The 16,094-nt window shown below is 37.6% G+C and overlaps 2 protein-coding genes across 7 annotated transcripts in view; one reads left to right on the forward strand and one right to left on the reverse strand.

Moving 5' to 3' along the window:
• On the reverse strand, positions 1-12,880 carry FAM229B (family with sequence similarity 229 member B). Of its 5 annotated transcripts, none has more exons than XM_015065392.3 (4): positions 12,726-12,869; positions 3,494-3,653; positions 1,685-1,823; positions 1-226 (listed from the first exon to the last, which is right to left on the reverse strand). In XM_015065392.3, the coding sequence occupies exons 3-4, from the start codon at positions 1,807-1,809 to the stop codon at positions 109-111; spliced, it is 243 nt and encodes an 80-aa protein (XP_014920878.1). In that variant the 5' UTR covers positions 1,810-1,823; positions 3,494-3,653; positions 12,726-12,869; the 3' UTR covers positions 1-108. The 5 variants fall into 5 exon arrangements, with proteins under 5 accessions (XP_014920878.1, XP_014920879.1, XP_014920880.1 ...); XM_015065393.3 differs by having other exon boundaries at positions 3,494-3,650; positions 12,726-12,855; XM_015065394.3 differs by having other exon boundaries at positions 12,715-12,829.
• The window catches only part of TUBE1 (tubulin epsilon 1), a 17,053-nt gene continuing 13,839 nt past the window's right edge, over positions 12,881-16,094 (forward strand). For both annotated transcript variants that reach the window (XR_003419416.2, XM_027057067.2), the window contains exons 1-3: positions 12,881-13,035; positions 13,137-13,210; positions 13,861-13,913. Coding sequence is in view for 1 of the 2 variants with exons in the window: in XM_027057067.2 (XP_026912868.1) it covers positions 13,011-13,035; positions 13,137-13,210; positions 13,861-13,913 (152 nt within the window). In the remaining variant the exon portion in view is untranslated. The remainder of the gene's footprint in view (positions 13,036-13,136; positions 13,211-13,860; positions 13,914-16,094) is intronic.

The following is a 16,094-nucleotide window of genomic DNA, read 5'->3' on the forward strand; positions in this document are numbered from 1 at the left end:
TTGTCATCGTCCAAAGGTGCCACGGCTTTTATTTGTTTATCACATCATAAGATGATACTTGTCCATTACCCTTGACCTAGTCAAACCTCTACAAAAGACTTAATGATGCTATTTAGGATGCATTTCCTTGCTGCTTTGTGCAGGTGGCTTTCGCATTGTTGCATAGACAGTGATGGGAACGTCAGTTATTGTCAGGCAATGACTTCCAGGGCACCTTCGGAGTTGCCTGAATGAAAGAGCAAAGCACACGTGGTTAGATGCTAAAAAGGAAATTTTTTCAAAGCAACAAAGTTTGAGTGCATATCAACTGCTTTAAATCATTTTGAAATCTTTGAATGTCACAATATAACACAGTGACATTGATGAGCCAGACATTTTAGACTTATGTTGCAAAGAAATTATGATTATTGACATACCCTTAATCACAGGAAATTCATAAATAATCCTCTAAATGACCATCTTGAAAGGTATACAGTGATTGCTAAATGGCAAAAAAAAAAAAAAAGCGCATGGGGAGTGCATAGTTGTAAACATAGTGGTACTACTATGGCAATTTATATATATATATATATATATATATATATATATATATATATATATATACACCTTAAAATCACTTCAATTGAGTGATTTAAAAACTAGAATATGTGGGGGGTGCCTGGGTGACTCAGTCGGTTGGGCGTCCAACTTCGGCTCAGGTCAGCATCTCGCAGTTTGGAGTTCGAGCCCCACGTCAAGCTCTGTGCTGACAGCTCAGAGTCTGGAGCCTGCTTCGGATTCTGTGTCTCCCTCTCTCTCTGCCCCTTTCCCGCTCACACTCTGTCTCTCCCTGTCTCAAAAATAAATAAATGTTAAGAAAAATTTTTAAAAAACTAGAATATGTGGAAAAATATAAAACCGAACATACTATTCCATGTACTATTCAAATGTTGATTGAATCCTTAAATGACATCTACTCCAAAACTACATCTAGTACTTAAATTTCTCGTCCATCATTCCCACCAGATAATCACCCAACCTCAAACATTTCTAAAGACAAGTGCTTAGTGCTTCCCAAAATAGCCCACTGCATCCTTAAATAACTCTGATTTTTAAAGTACCTACCTTATTAGGCTTAAATCTGTGTTCTAAAAGCTTCCAAGCCATGAGAAATCTAAGAGTGTAGTAATTAATGGTAAACAGCAGAAAAGTGGAACACATCCTATTTATTATAGTTTTCTTCAATTTTGCAAAAAATGATTTTGTTTTATAGAACATTCATACTCTATATCACTATCTTTCTGCTAAAGGTCAAATCAAAGCCAAAGTGACACTAAATCTGAGATAATAGTCTTCATATTTGCAGCCTTGTGCCTAGCATGTAAAAAGCACTAAAGATTTGCTTATTTCAATGAATGCTATCTTTCTTGTAACTATCAACACCAACAATCTAGCTAAAGATTTACCAGAAAATAATAACAATAAAATAAGAACTAGTCTATCATTGAGACTTACAGAGGTACCAAAAACAAACTGTGCTAAGAAAACCTGGAATCTGTTAATACTAATTTCATAACAGCAAAGTTTGTTAATACTAATTTAATGGTCCCAGGCTTCTTTCTTGCTAATACTGAACATCAACTAAAGCTGATATTGATGATAGCTATTACACATTTCCTCAGCCATCAGGATGAGAAGACCATACCTGGTTGGTGACATCTCTTTCCCATTACAGGCAGCACTGGAGCTCAGCCCAGATTCCAGCCCAACTGAAGAATCTCCTCCTTCCACTGGAAACTTCCTTGGCTGGGTCCCAAACCGAAAAGGCATAATTCACAGAACACCTAGATTAGAAAGTTAAAATAATGGAGTGGGGGTGAGTTGTCTTCAAAAAGTTCTTTGGAGTCTTTAGTGTTATTATTTTGTCACAGTTATATAGAAACATGCTGAAAATGACGTTTTAAAATATCTTTAAAAGTATATAAATGCCATATTACACAACTCCTCCTTACTATAATTTTAAGTCTAGCAACAAATATAAAAAAGCCATTAGCTGGTAGAAGTGAACTGTGCCCTATGGTTAAATTATGGAAGTCTATTTCTACTGTGTGGAAGGAAAAAAAAAGTTTGCTTGAAATGGCTGTTACAATCAACAAGGTTGAGTCCCTACCACCACTCTCCACTGCCTCTCTGTCTACCTAAGCCCTTCTCTTCCTTTGAAGTATAGCCAAGCCTCCCATCCTCCATGACACCTTCCATCAACCCTCTTCCTGATGATCGTTCTTTCCCCTGCCTCTCTACATTTATAGCACCTTAGGTGAGAAAGTGCCTTGGAAGAGTTAGACTGACTATGTAACCCTAAGCAAGGGACTTGATCAAGTATGTTTCTCAAGGATAAATTGGGGATAATACTATCTACTTCCAGGGTAATCATGTGAATTAAATAAGGCAAAATGTAATTAAATGTAAAATGTAATTAAATTAGGCAAAATGTAAACCACATGTAAAATACAGTGCCTAACACATAGTCAGTGTTCAATAAATGTTAACTATTATTACCCAGCAGATGCTACTGAGCATTAGTAAATATTGTACACACACACACACACTCAATTTAACATAATGTATATGTGAGATATATGATAAATATGATACACGTACACACAAACACACATATACACACACACTGTTCCCACTCCTTACTTGCTAGGACCAACTCATTCGTTAAGTCTGAATTTGCATTTCACTTTCTCAGGGAAGCCTTCCATAACCACTACATTATATAAGTTTTCACAGCACTGTGTAATTTTGCTTTGTAATAGGTATCACTCTAATTCAGGATTTCTCAACTATGACACTATGGACATTTGAGGCCAGATAGTTTTTTTGTTGGGGAGGGAAGGAGTTGGCCTGTGCTTTGTAGGATATTTTTGCAGCATCTGAGGCCTCCACCCACTACATGCCAACATCACCTTTCCCCAAAAGTTGTGACAATCAAAAATGTCTCCAGACATTACCAAATGTCCCCTGGTGGAGAAGGGGAAGAAATCACCCCATGTTGAGAACCAATGTCCTAATTTTTTGTCAATGTTTTTGCTTAATCATTGTCCACCGCCCCCGCATCCCTATTTCATGTCTGTCTTTGCCACCACTGACTGAATCCTTAATACCTAGAACAGTGGCTTGCACACAGTCGTTAGTAACTAACATAAATTTACATATGTTCAACAAAAGACAGGAAAAATTAAATATGTCTTATTATGGTTTCTTATGCCTAGAACAGTATTCTATGCCTAATAAGTATTTGTTATGGTAATAATAAAATTAAAGTTTAATAATTTGAATATTATATGTAATGGTTTTTATAGACTCTGTGTTTCCTTTATCAAGGAAAAAAGTGGTATGCTCAATGACAAGTTAGTAAAACCACAGTAAAATCTATGGGTTAGTATATCTATCTAACTAACGTAGGTATGAAGTTTTAGGTAACTTAATCAAGAATACATAGACTTACCAAAATAGTCTGAGTCTGATTCCTGCAGAGGTGAATAAATCAAATGTGTCTACTGACCTTCCATAGAAGACTGGAATTGCCAAAGGAATGATGATCAAATGTTCCAGTGACACCCAGAAATTATTACATCAGAAGATTCTTTCACATAGTTTCCTATCTGCTAAAGAATAGAAGGTCACAATTCATAGCTCCAGCAGCAAGCCGAAGCTTAGCTGAAGGTTGTCTCTAAAGTTTGACAGTCTTGTTCTTGTCACTGCCTTATTCTCCAACAATATGAAATATTTTAATCTATGAATGAGCTTATGTATATTCTAAACCTACAGTCTAATCTGTACAAAATCATGAGATTCTTCTCACTTTATATCCCTTTTCCTCATTATCTTTATCTTCCAGTTTTTTCCTTAACTATTAACACAAACTAATCCAACCTGTGTCCTCATCCCACACAAGGGGCCTCAAACTGCACCTTTACACATTTCTCTTTGGCTCTTCCTATGTGGGATTCTTTACAGCCTCTCTCTCCCTAATGCCTAGACTACCTCTTCTATTTCCTCAAGAGCCTTGAAACTCCCAGATGACAGAAATAATGGCTCAATTTTCTCCCAATTGAGAAAATAAGAATACATCCTGTACTGTCCTGTTTTGTTCTCTGGACACTGAGGCTCTGTCCTCTGTTCATATCATCTTTGCCAAAGAAATGATGATCAAGTGTCCCAGTGACACTCAGAAATGACAGAATTTTTTCACGTAGGTTCCTATCTGCTAAAGACTAAAATGTCTCAATTCATAGCCTCAGCAACAAGATGCAACTCATCTTCTGGACTACCCTCCCTCTCCTAATTTCTGTATCAACAGCTTACCTCACTGAATATAATACTAAAGTATAACTCTTAAGCCACAACATTTCTCTTCAGCTAATCTTTTTTGTTTTTCAGCGTTCATAGTTGATGGCAAACTACTAAATGACATTAAGCATTTAAATTTTCTTTCCTACCTACATTTTAGACTATTTCCCACTGCTCTGTTTTCATATGATTTGTGTTATAGAAATTGGCATTTTACATAACTAAGTTGATGTTAGACAAAATCTGACCCCTACTTCTTTTTCTTACCAGGGTGCTATCTGTGAATAGCTGATCACAATTTTCGCTTAGAGAAACCATTCAACTGACTGTGTCTTAGTCAGACAAACTGAAATAATTGCTGGCAATTGTTAGCTAATGTATCATGAGGACCTAAATATTGGATCCTTAGGATGGCAAAATTGTTTAATAGTTTACATTTTCTAGTAGAGGTGGCAGTAGAAAACTGATGGGTTTTGACATGATAATTAGGTTTGTATTTTAATACCATGTTAGCTCTGAGACTGTGAGCAAATCACTAAAAGTTTGCCTTAAAAAAATGGTATTAATTTCTATATCATGGAGTTATTTTGAGGAATAAAAAAAAATCCAACATGTAATAAAGTCGATGTCTGGGATACAAAATTCCATCAGCACATAACCTCTTGGTGCATAATTCTTGAAATCAGAGTGTTGAAACATTGATTTCACGTTTCAGCCATTGATATATTTTTAAGCTACAAAGTATCTGCATGTGAAATAATCAAAAATCCTTTAATTTACCACTATTTTTAGCTATTTGGCACGAGTTGTACCAAGTTTCTTTTTTTAGTATGGGTGATACAATGAAACAAACCAAACAGTGCTCTTAATGATGACACTTTCTAGCACTAGAGTAATATTCATCAGAAGACAAAATGAACTTGACTTTCCAGCAGATCTTCATAGAGAAATGGATGAATATGTGAAGTACCAGGGGGTGGGGGTGGTGGGAGATGGTGAAATCTCTACATACTCCTATTCCTCATAAGCCCAAGAGTAATAATAATCTTCCAGTCCTCAGAATATTGATTCAAGAGATGCAGGAAAGGAGTAATGCTTGAACTTAGCATATCCTAAGAAAATAGATCCACTACTAGAAATAATTCATTCATACAACAAATATTTGCTACGAATCCACCACGAGCCAGGCATGTGCTAAGTGCTGAAGATAAAATATTGAGTCAAACAAACACAGTGCCTATCCTAGTAAAGTTTACAGGTTAGGTTAGTAGAGTTTACAGGTTAGGGTAGGGTATGTCCTAGACGAGGCTATCAAACAGAAATCTAAAGGATGAGAAGGCATTAACTAGCTGAAAATACAGTTGGAAATAAAGACATTGAGACAGTTGGGGTGGGGGCAAACAGAGGAAATAGCATGTACAAAAGTCATGGGCCAGTCGAGCGGACAACTGAAAATACGAAAGGCCAGCATAACCACAGCAGAGAAAATAAAAAAGAAATCATGTCAGAGAAATACGTAGAGGCTAAACCAACCAAGAACATGAACCCACTTAAAGATTTTAGACTTTAACTTATGAGCAAGGGAGCTCACAAAAGAATTTTAATTTCTCAGGAAACATACTAGGTTTCACTTATTTTTCTGTTAATTTTCTGGTTTCTATTTATCTGATTTCTTCTACAATCTATAGCGTTTCCTTTTTTCTGTTTACTTTGGGCTTAATTTGGTTTTCTTTTTCTAGTTTCTTAAGATGGAAGCTCGGGCCATTGATTTGAGACCTACCTTCTCAATATAAGCATTTAATTCTATAAATTTCCATCAAAGCACTACTTTAGATTCTTTCCAAAAATTTTGAAATTTAGTATTTTCATTACCTTCTGTTAAAAATTTTCCTTTTGCTTTTTTCTTTGATCTGTAGGTTATTTAGAACTGTATTCTTTGTTTTCAAATATTTGGAAATATTCTAGCTAGTTTTCTCTTACTGATTTCTTACATTCCATTGTTGGCAGAGCACATTCTTCATATAATTGTAATTCTTTTAAATTTATAGAGACCTGCTTATGCTCAGAATTTGGACTATCATGGTAAATGTTCCAGCAGAATATGTTGTCATTGGGTGAGGTGTTCTATCCACGTAATTAGTTGGCTGACAGAGTTATTCAAGTCTTCTGTGTTCTTACTGATTTTCTGTATTCTTCATCAATTAATGAAATAGGATGTTGAAATCTCCAACTATAATTATGAATGTATGTTTCTCTTTTCTATTCTTCCAGTTTTTGCATCATATATTTTGAAGCTCTGATATTAGTTGCATAAATATTTAGTAGTGTTATGTCCTCCTGATAAACAGACAACTTTACTATTAAAAACTATCCTTCTTTATTTCTAGTAATAGTCTGTGCTCTGAAATCCACTGTCTGAAATTTATATAGCTACTTTATATGCCTTAGTGTTAGTATAATTTATCTCTTCCTGTCTTTTTACTTTTAACCTATCTGGTCTTCTTTATAGTCAAAGTGGCTTTCTTAGAAACAGTATATAGTTGAGTCTTGCTTTTTCTTATCTAGTCTAATGATCTCTGACTTTTATTTAAGGAGTTTCAATTATTGACATTTAGTGTGATAGATATCATTGAATTTTCTTGCCCTCTTGCTATTTGTGTTTTTATGCTGTTCTTTGTTCCTTTTCTCTTAGTCTGTTCTTTTGAAATAACTTAGTATATTTTGTGTATCTATTCTATCTCCATTATTGGCTTATTGCTTTACAACCCTTGGCTTTGATTTTGGTTACTTTAGAGTTAATAGTATACATTTTTAACTTTTAAGTTTGCCTTAAATAACATTATACCACTTCACATACACTAAAAGAAACTTACACTAAAAGAAACTCACACTGGGATGCCTGGATGCCTCAGCCAGTTAAGTGTTTGACTTTGGCTCAGGTCATTATCTCACACTTCATGAGTTCAAGCCCCACATTGGGCTCTCTGCTGAGCCTGCTTCAGATCCTCTGTCCCCTTCTCTCTCTGTCCCTCCCCTGCTCTCTCTCTCAAAATAAAATAAACTTTAAAAATTCTTTTTAAAAACAAACTCACATTGAAAGAATCATTTCCCCTTTCCTACCCTGTATTATTTTGTCATACATTCTACTTGTATATTCTATATTATATATTATAAACCCTATAACACATGTATTTATAAGTTTCTCTTTAAGCAACTATTTTTAAAGAAATTTTTTAAAAACAAGAGAAGTCTTTTATACTCACCCACATTTTCAGTGTTTTTATTCCCTTGAGTAGGTCCGGATTTCCATCCAACATGATTACCCTTTTATCTGAATGAATGTTTTCATTTAACAGTTCTAGTCTACTAGTGATCAATTCATTCCATTTTTGTATGTTTTTACTTCATCTCCATTTTTTTAAGTTTATTTATTTATTTTGAGAGAGAAAGAGAGTATGAGCAAATGGGGAAGGGTCAGAGAGAGAGGGAGAGAGAGAAATCCCAAGGAGGCTCCACGTGGTCTGAGCAAAGCCCGACACGGGGCTCAAACTCATAAACTGTGAGATCATGACCTGAGCCAAAGTCAGATACTAACTGACTAAGCCACAAGGCACCCCAATTCATCTCCATTTAAAAAAAATTTTTTTTAACATTTATTTATTATTGAAAGACAGAGAGAGACAGAGCATGAGCATAGGAGGGGCAGAGAGAGAGGGAGACACAGAATCTGAAGCAGGCTCCAGGCTCCAGCCGCCAGCACAGAGCCTGACGTGGGGTTCAAACCTGCAAACCGCGAGATCATGACCTGAGTGGAAATCAGACGCTTAACGGACTGAGCCACCCAGGTGCCCCTCATCTCCATTTTTGAACAGTATTTCATTCTCCATTTTGAACAGCTGAGTATAAAATCCTAAGTCAACAGTTTTGTTTTGTGACGCTTTTTATTTTTTTAAGTAGCTAAAGATTTTTGCTCAAGTTTTCTGACTTGCATTGTTTCCAAGAGTGTGCTTTTATTCTTAACTTTGTTCCTCTTTATGTAGTGTGTCTTTTTTCCTCTGAGTGCTTTTAATATTTTTCTTAGCCACTGATATTAGATTATAATGTGCTTGGTGTGGCTTTATTCCTGTATCCAAAGTTTCATTGAGCTTCTTGGGTTTGTGGGTGCATAATTTTTATCACATGTGAAAAACTTTTCAGACATTATCTCTTCAAGTATGTTTTTGTTTCCTCCTTCTGGAACTCCAGTTACACAGCTCATATAAAGCTGTTTGAAATTGTCCCACAGTTCACCGATCCTTTTTTATTATCTTTTGATTCTGTTTCATTTTGGATAGTTTCTACTGTTACATCTTTAAGTTCACTTAAATCTTTAAGTTCACTACTCTTTTCATTTGCAATGTCTAATCTGCTCTTAATTCCATCCAGTGTATTTTTTCATTTTAGACACTGCATTTTTTAACTCTAGAAGTCTGACTTGGGTCTTTTATATTTGTGCCTTCTTAATCTTTTCATGCTTCCCTCTGCCTTTTTGAACATATGGAGGACATCTATGTTATTTTAAAGTCCTTGTCTACTAATTCCTTCATTTGTGCCATTTCTTGGTTTGTTTTTACTGATTCTTTTACATCATCTGGAGTGTGGTTTTCTACATCTTCGCAGATCTTGCAATTTTTCATTTGATGCAGACATTGTGAATTTTATGTTGCTGGATGCTGGATTTTATTTTTAGTCTTCTAAGCACTTTCAGGTTTTGATCTGGGACAATTATTTGGAAATAGCTTGGTCCTTTGAAGGCTTGATTTTGTGTTTTCCTAGGCTAAATCAGGACAGCCTTTCATCTACGGCTAATTTGTCTCTACTGCTGAGGCAGTTCCTTTACTGTACTCAACTCAATACCGCCAGATATTACAGGGTTCTTCCACTCAAGATGTTGGGAATGTAAACTAGTTCCGCCCTTGTGTGTACTCCCAAAAATGTTCTGCCTGCTTCTTCCAGTGGTTCATTCCTCAGTATGGGTAGTTTCCCCACATGCACATACTGATCAGCACTCAGTGTAAGGCTCAGAGAAATTCCCTGAAGGTCTCCAGAGCTTTCTCTATACTCTCACTGCTCTCTTGCACTTTGCTCTGGAAATTCTAGCTGCCTTTGTGCCCCAGAATTTTCAATTCTGTCTCCCCAACTCAGGATGGCTGCCGGGCTGTGTGTGGGCTCTATTCATTAGAAAGAAGTCACTAGGTCCAGTCCAGACTCAAGCAGAGGGGATTATACAAAAACAGAGGGCAGAGATCATTAGGTACCATCTTAGAGGTCGCCTACCACAGAAGCTGTATTCTGTCAGGTCTGAGAACGCTTGTAATGTACTTATGAATGTTGTTTATCAAATATTTCTAGCTTTCTGTCTTCTGGAAATTGCAATTCCTGGCCCCCTCGTGATTACTCAGAGCCCATGTGACTAGTTTTGGTGGGTTAACAACAGCCATTAACTGCAGTGTAAGATCCTCTTTCTCTCTGCCACTAAAGCCAAGAATGTATGAAATCGTGGTAGCTCAGCAACCTGGGCACCAGGGTGAGGAAAACGTAAAGCATAGTCACAGATACCTCCCAAAAGACATGGATCATGTGCCAAAAAAACAAACCTTTATTGTTTTACACGGCTGAGATTTAGGGATTAGTAGTTACCATAACTTAGCAAAATGTATCATGACTTCTACAGACTTAGGTCCAGACTTAAGAACTGCCATAACAAAAATCTGAAATATGTCAGTAGGATAGTGGTCAGGCAGCAGGTGACAAGGAAACTGTTACTGGAAGCTGAAAGGACAGTTATTTATGTTATTGGTGACAAATGTATTGGGGAAAAAAAGTCTTTGCAAAATTCCTGTGATAACCTAGAAGACAGATGATTTACTGATGAATTTGAATTCTAGGGGAAGAGGTGAGAACACAATGTTGGTAACACGTTGGTTGCTATGCTTATGCTTGACAAGTTATATGAAAGAGAGATGGGCTCAGAAATGCAGTGTGCCAACAGGACTAAAAATGAATAGAGCCTCACAAATTCTAACTTTATTTAAGTCGCAACTGGGAAAATTAAGAGTCTAATTTTCTTGGAACACGTTGTATGCCCCCTCAGAACTCTGTAATAGATGTTCAAAGTCGTCCAGTACTAAATGTACTCTACAGGAATCCAAAAAATCCTGTTTTTTCTCCACCACTACCTACTTCTTTCTCTTGACTGGGTACCCAAAGAATTCTTTCAGCCTGAAAACTGAGTGGCTTAACTAGGCTCTATCCTCGTGTTGACTGTCCGAGAGAAATTTTTCCATGGATCGTGGTATATCCTCTTTTTACCGAAGTATAATTAACATATCCTATTATATTAGTTTTAGATATTTCTATACATTACTCAGTATTCATCATTATCAGTGTACTCTATTTTTCTTATAATCCTTAATCCTGGTTTCTTTTAATCTACAGATTTTCTTTCCTTTATTATGTTTTATATCAGTAAGGACATTTCTTCTTCCAGTTGCTGTGTTCTCTATTCAGGGGCACTTATTAATCTTATGTTGAGCTATCTTTGTCTCTTTCATAGATATTACCTTCTAAGAGCTCTAATACCTTCGTCCTTGCCTCAGCATTCTCGTGATTCTCTCAGACTTCTCATCTACATCAGTAATTTGATTTTCAGCTCTCTAGTCTGCTCCCTCGTGCTTCTAATTCTTCTTTTCTAAAACTAGTTTTTCCACTTACAGCTAGAATTTGAAAGGTAACTCATATATTCTTTTTCACTGTGTTTGTATCAGAGGAGGTATACTAGAACTCCGCTAGAGCTGTGTACAGCTCTCTACATCCAACCCCCAGGACGGCCTGGGTTCTGCTCGCTCTATCTATTGAACTTGAATAGCTTAAATGAGGTCTCAATCCAACTAATTAGGAATGTATTCAACTCCAGAATACGCTCAAATATATGACTTCGGTGTGGACTCCTGGAAACTATAAATCCTAGAAAGTTCTTCTGCTTGTACATATGGTTGGTATATAAGGTTCTACCTTGATTCTTAAGCAGAATCGCCTGTTAGTCGGATGCTTTCCAGACTGAAGTTATAAATGAGACTTATTTGGACTGTTGTTGCTGTTGTTGTTGTTGTTGTTGTTGTTGTTAGGACTTTCTTAATGTAACTTGTTCCCATGTATGACCTCTGGGGAATAATGACTTAGATCTAACCACAGTATGAGAGATAGGGCTCTGAGAGGCCAGAATACCAGATGAGCTGGCACCATAACTCACTGGCATAGACCTACTTCCATCACTGCCAACAAACTGGACCAAACTTTGCGAATTCTGAAAGCCCCAGACTTTGGGAATTTAGCACCAAGACATGAAGTGACGTGTTGGATGTTCTAGACTGCACCTCCACCCCTGACTCCATGCTCACCAATAAGCAGTTAAGAGTAAAATTCAGCAATTGCAAAACATTCTTGATTAAAGCATTTGTAGACAATATGAATTTCAGTAAAGAAGTGCTGGGGTTCTTCACTGAAATCTGGTCTAAATTGATCAGAGTTCAGAGTATTGTTCAGTGTTTGACAATTTTCAGTACTTGGTAATTTTCAGGAATGCCTGATTTTTTTTAGTCTTCTTCCATCTAGTTTACATAAATCAAATGCCTAGTTTTAATGTCATCTCTTCCACCAGACTTCTATTGACTGATCTACATCCTCATTCACTGAATCCTTACAGTCAGCAACACAGTATTTTTTTCTTAGTATTTCACGTGTGTCTTAAGATTATACGCTTCTTGGAGCTGGATCTATGCCTTGATTTCTTCTGAATATCCTAGAGGGGCTAGAAGTGAATGTTGGGGTGCGCCTGGGTGGCTCAATCGTTTGGGCGTCCGACTTCGGCTCAGGTCATGATCTCGCGGTCCTGAGTTCGAGCCCCGCGTCGGGCTCTGTGCTGACCGCTCAGAGCCTGGAGCCTGTTTCAGATTCTGTGTCTCCCTCTCTCTCTGACCTTCCCCCATTCATGCTCTGTCTCTCTCTGTCTCAAAAAAATGAATAAACGTTAATAAGAAAAAAAAATTTTTTTAAATAGAAGTTAATGCTGGAAGCATACAGCTTCAAGGAACAGTGACTGGGTCTCTGAAGCGTTTTGTCAAAGTGTATAAACAGCCTAGTTTCGGGTATACCCTGACACGCCTATTTTTCTTTGTGCTCATCTACACCGTTTTCTGTTAGAACAAAGAGCTTGTTGGCTAGACGCATTAAAGCAGCGTCCCAGGGTGTTGAGACTGAACAAAAACTAGACCTCTGATAACCCATAAACAGTTTTAAAGACATACATTTTTAAATCCCACTCCAAAGCCTAGTTACCCGCCAGTTACCCGGCCTCTGGAGCTGCCGAAGCTCAAAGATGTTGGCAAGCAGTTAGGATCTACGGTCCGGAGGCCCAGTCGCTATGGTAACGGTGGGACGCAAGTGCACTTGCAAGGCCTTCCGACGGAAAAACTTATCTTGAACCTAGAGAAGAGCGTAGCGACAGCAGCGACTTGCGGCAGCAGCTTGACTTACGGCTGCCTGGGCCTTCAGGGAGCTCAGCTCGGGAGCCGGGCGGGGAGTACGAACGCGGCCGCCGGCTCCCGGGTGCTCCAGTCCGGACTCGCAGCAGCATGACCCAGTCGGTGGTCGTACAGGGTAAGCTGCGCGGGAGGATGGGCACCTTGTCGCCGCGCAGCCAACCGACCTTGTTTTTCCTCCTAATGGCTACTCTCTTTCCCTCCTTTGGCTGATCGCAGTCGGCCAGTGCGGAAACCAGATCGGCTGCTGCTTCTGGGATCTGGCGCTAAGGGAGCACGCCGCGGTCAACCAGGTACCGACCCACCCTCCCGGAGACCACCCGCCTGTTACCGATGCTCGCGCAACAAATAAGCAAGAATAAGCAACAGATAAGCAAATAAGCAAGAATCAGTCCATTTGACCTTTTATCTAACTGATAGATACTGATAGAGGTTGTATAGGGTCTTCTCAGGAAAACACAAACTGGTTTTTAAGCGTTTGGTGGCGTTAGACCCAGAACAAACGCTAGCCAAATATCTTAAGTCTCCCTCCCTGATTCTTAGGGTCTCATTTTTATCGGGATTCTTTTGAAGAGCAATGCGATAGTATTTGGGGAAGTACTTTGTAAAACAGGTAACGTGTGTGGTATTATATTCCTGAATTTAGTCAACTTTAAAATGATCACCAGGAATCCAGAGAAAGCTCTCTTTTGATGCACCTGTTCTGCAATCCTATGCGGCTTCTTTCTTTAGCGCCCTCAGCTAAACTTTATCCATAGATCCTACGGCATTTGCCTTTTAGGGAGGAAGAAGTCTGAGCATTTTTTGATAACTTGCATTTTTGTTGTTGTTATCATAGCCAAATACCAGCCATTACAATATTGTGAGAATATTAAATCGAAAGGATTTCATTTGGGAAAGAAGCAAAACTTAAATGCTATAAATATATTTTTTTTCTTTTTAGAAAGGAATTTATGACGAGGCAATAAGCAGCTTCTTTAGAAATGTGGATACCAGGTAAGATGGGATTAAAGTCTGTCACATATATAATGATTCTTTTCATGTCATCAGATTGGGAGAGAATTCTTCAAAGGATAATAAAATAGTTGATAACTATAAAGAAGTTGTCTGGGTTGTTTGTTAGTTTGTTTTTCTCAGTATTGAAAGCATTTTTTCCCATTATTATTCCCATATCATTAATATTTCTCATATTATTCTGCAGAGCAAGACAGCAGGTTTCCTTTTTAGACAATGTTAAGGAACAAAAGAAGCTTTAGTGTGCCTTCTTTTAACATGACCTTGAAATAAAGTTTTACTGAAGGACTGCTGAAAATTTCCCTCAGTGTATCTTGTTAATGCATTCAGGAATGGCCAACTTTTGAAAGAAAAATGTATTTTTTTTTTTTTACATTTCTGTGATATTTGTAGTCAAGAATATTTGCTCTATAAATAGAATGTGCTAAAAGGAAGGAAAGCAACTGTCAAATTACTTTTGTTTATTTTAATAAAGAATCTATATAACTATCTTTTATCTGAGAGAGTAATTTTGACATTCAAGGTGTGTCCGTAATGTTTAACGTTTAATCATTAAGTGTGTGTGTTTTACTTAAACTGTGGTGGACTTGAACTGAAAAGTCTATAGTGAATATCCATCTTTATCGTAATTCAATAAAAATTCTAGTTCTAGTTTGAATTAGTTTGTTGGGTATTTGAGGTAGTTATCTCCTAGAGAAAGCTAATGAACCCCCACTTCCCTGGTGAATTCCAGAGTCTGACCCTCAGGCTTGTAAACTTAGAAAACTTGTTGACATCTTGAGAATAAGTCCATTGCTCTCCAGCACAGGTCGGTAAACCAAACTCAAAGAGAATGGGAGATTAAAAAGCAGAAAGTCAATGTAGTAATTGACAGTAGGGACGGTAACTCCAGAGCACTAGATTTTCCTTTACTTTCGAAAGTGCATTCTCTTCTGTAGGAAATCTACCTGAAAAGCTAAATAGTAGAAAGTTGCTTGGTGACCATTGAATCAGGCCAAGGGAAGTTAGGTGTAGTACCTTAATGGCTGGTGTCATTTATTTTTATTATGTGGAAATATCTGCCATCTAGATTCCCCGGAACCTAAAAACTAGATTCTAGAGCATCATTTCCCCCTAAATACTGTTAAGAGACTAAAATTTGCCTTTGTAATACTTCCTTTTACATGCTTCTAACTAAATTTCCACTCTCATCCCCTCTACTCGAGATGGCCAATCCTTTCACTAAGTATTACTTAGTTGAGGGGCGCCTGGGTGGCTCGGTTGAGCATCTGACTTTGGCTCAGGTCGTGATCTCACGGTTCATGAGTTCGAGCTCTGCATCGAGCTCACTGCTGTCAGCCTGTTGGCGTAGAGCAGGCTTCGGATCCTCTGTCCCTCTCTCTCTCTGCCTCTCCCCTGCTGGCACCCTTTCTCTCAAAAATAAATTAAAAAAAAAATTTTTTTCTTCAAGCATTACTTAGTTGAGACTCAGTCTGGCAGCTGTTCGTTCTTAATAATTGACTACATAACTGTACTCTTATCTACTCTGTTTTGTAATTTAAACCTGAAAACATTCTTATTTCCTCAATCCCGAGTTTCTCCAAAAAGGGGAGCTGAGTCTTGGTATCTTAGTATTCTATGTACTATCAACACCTGGGAGCCTCCACATTAATACAAACAAATCTTTCAAAACCAAGACCACATATTTGTATACACTTCCATATCTATTTGACAAGATGACCATACCTTTTTAATAGCATACTAGGAATTTACCTATACTAGGGGTTAACAGGCCGTTTCTGTAAAGGACCAGATGGTAAATATTTTAGGTTTTGCAGACCATAAGTTCTGTCACATTTGTTTGACTCTGCTGTTGTAGCAGGAATGCAGGTATAGCTTACTAGTGCATAAGCAAGCAAATGGGAAAGACTGTGTTTGAACAAAACTTTATGTAGGAAAATAAGCAGCTGGTCAGAGTTGGACCAAGGACCGTAGTTTACCAGCTCGACCTAGAGCATCATCTGTGCTCAATTCAACTTCCTTTCATATATTCTGTCTTCTTATCTACTGTATTGACTTATATAAACTTATATATGTTTGGTCATAGATGTAGTTATTTTAGTAACTTTTGTTCAACATGAAATTCTAGGAACAGCCTGAGATATACAGTGATATGTAACTGGT

The sequence above is a fragment of the Acinonyx jubatus genome, chromosome B2, assembly GCF_027475565.1.
Source record: "Acinonyx jubatus isolate Ajub_Pintada_27869175 chromosome B2, VMU_Ajub_asm_v1.0, whole genome shotgun sequence".
Classification (NCBI taxonomy): Eukaryota; Metazoa; Chordata; class Mammalia; order Carnivora; family Felidae; genus Acinonyx; species Acinonyx jubatus.

What these genes read in the sequence shown, in the direction of transcription:
- FAM229B (XM_015065396.3), bottom strand. Translation starts at nt 1,809, where the DNA reads ATGCCTTTTCGGTTTGGGACCCAGCCAAGGAAGTTTCCAGTGGAAGGA. An exon ending in AAAGAGATGTCACCAACCAG is followed by an intron (nt 227 to 1,684) that starts GTATGGTCTTCT and finishes TCTTTCATTCAG; the next exon opens with GCAACTCCGAAGGTGCCCTG.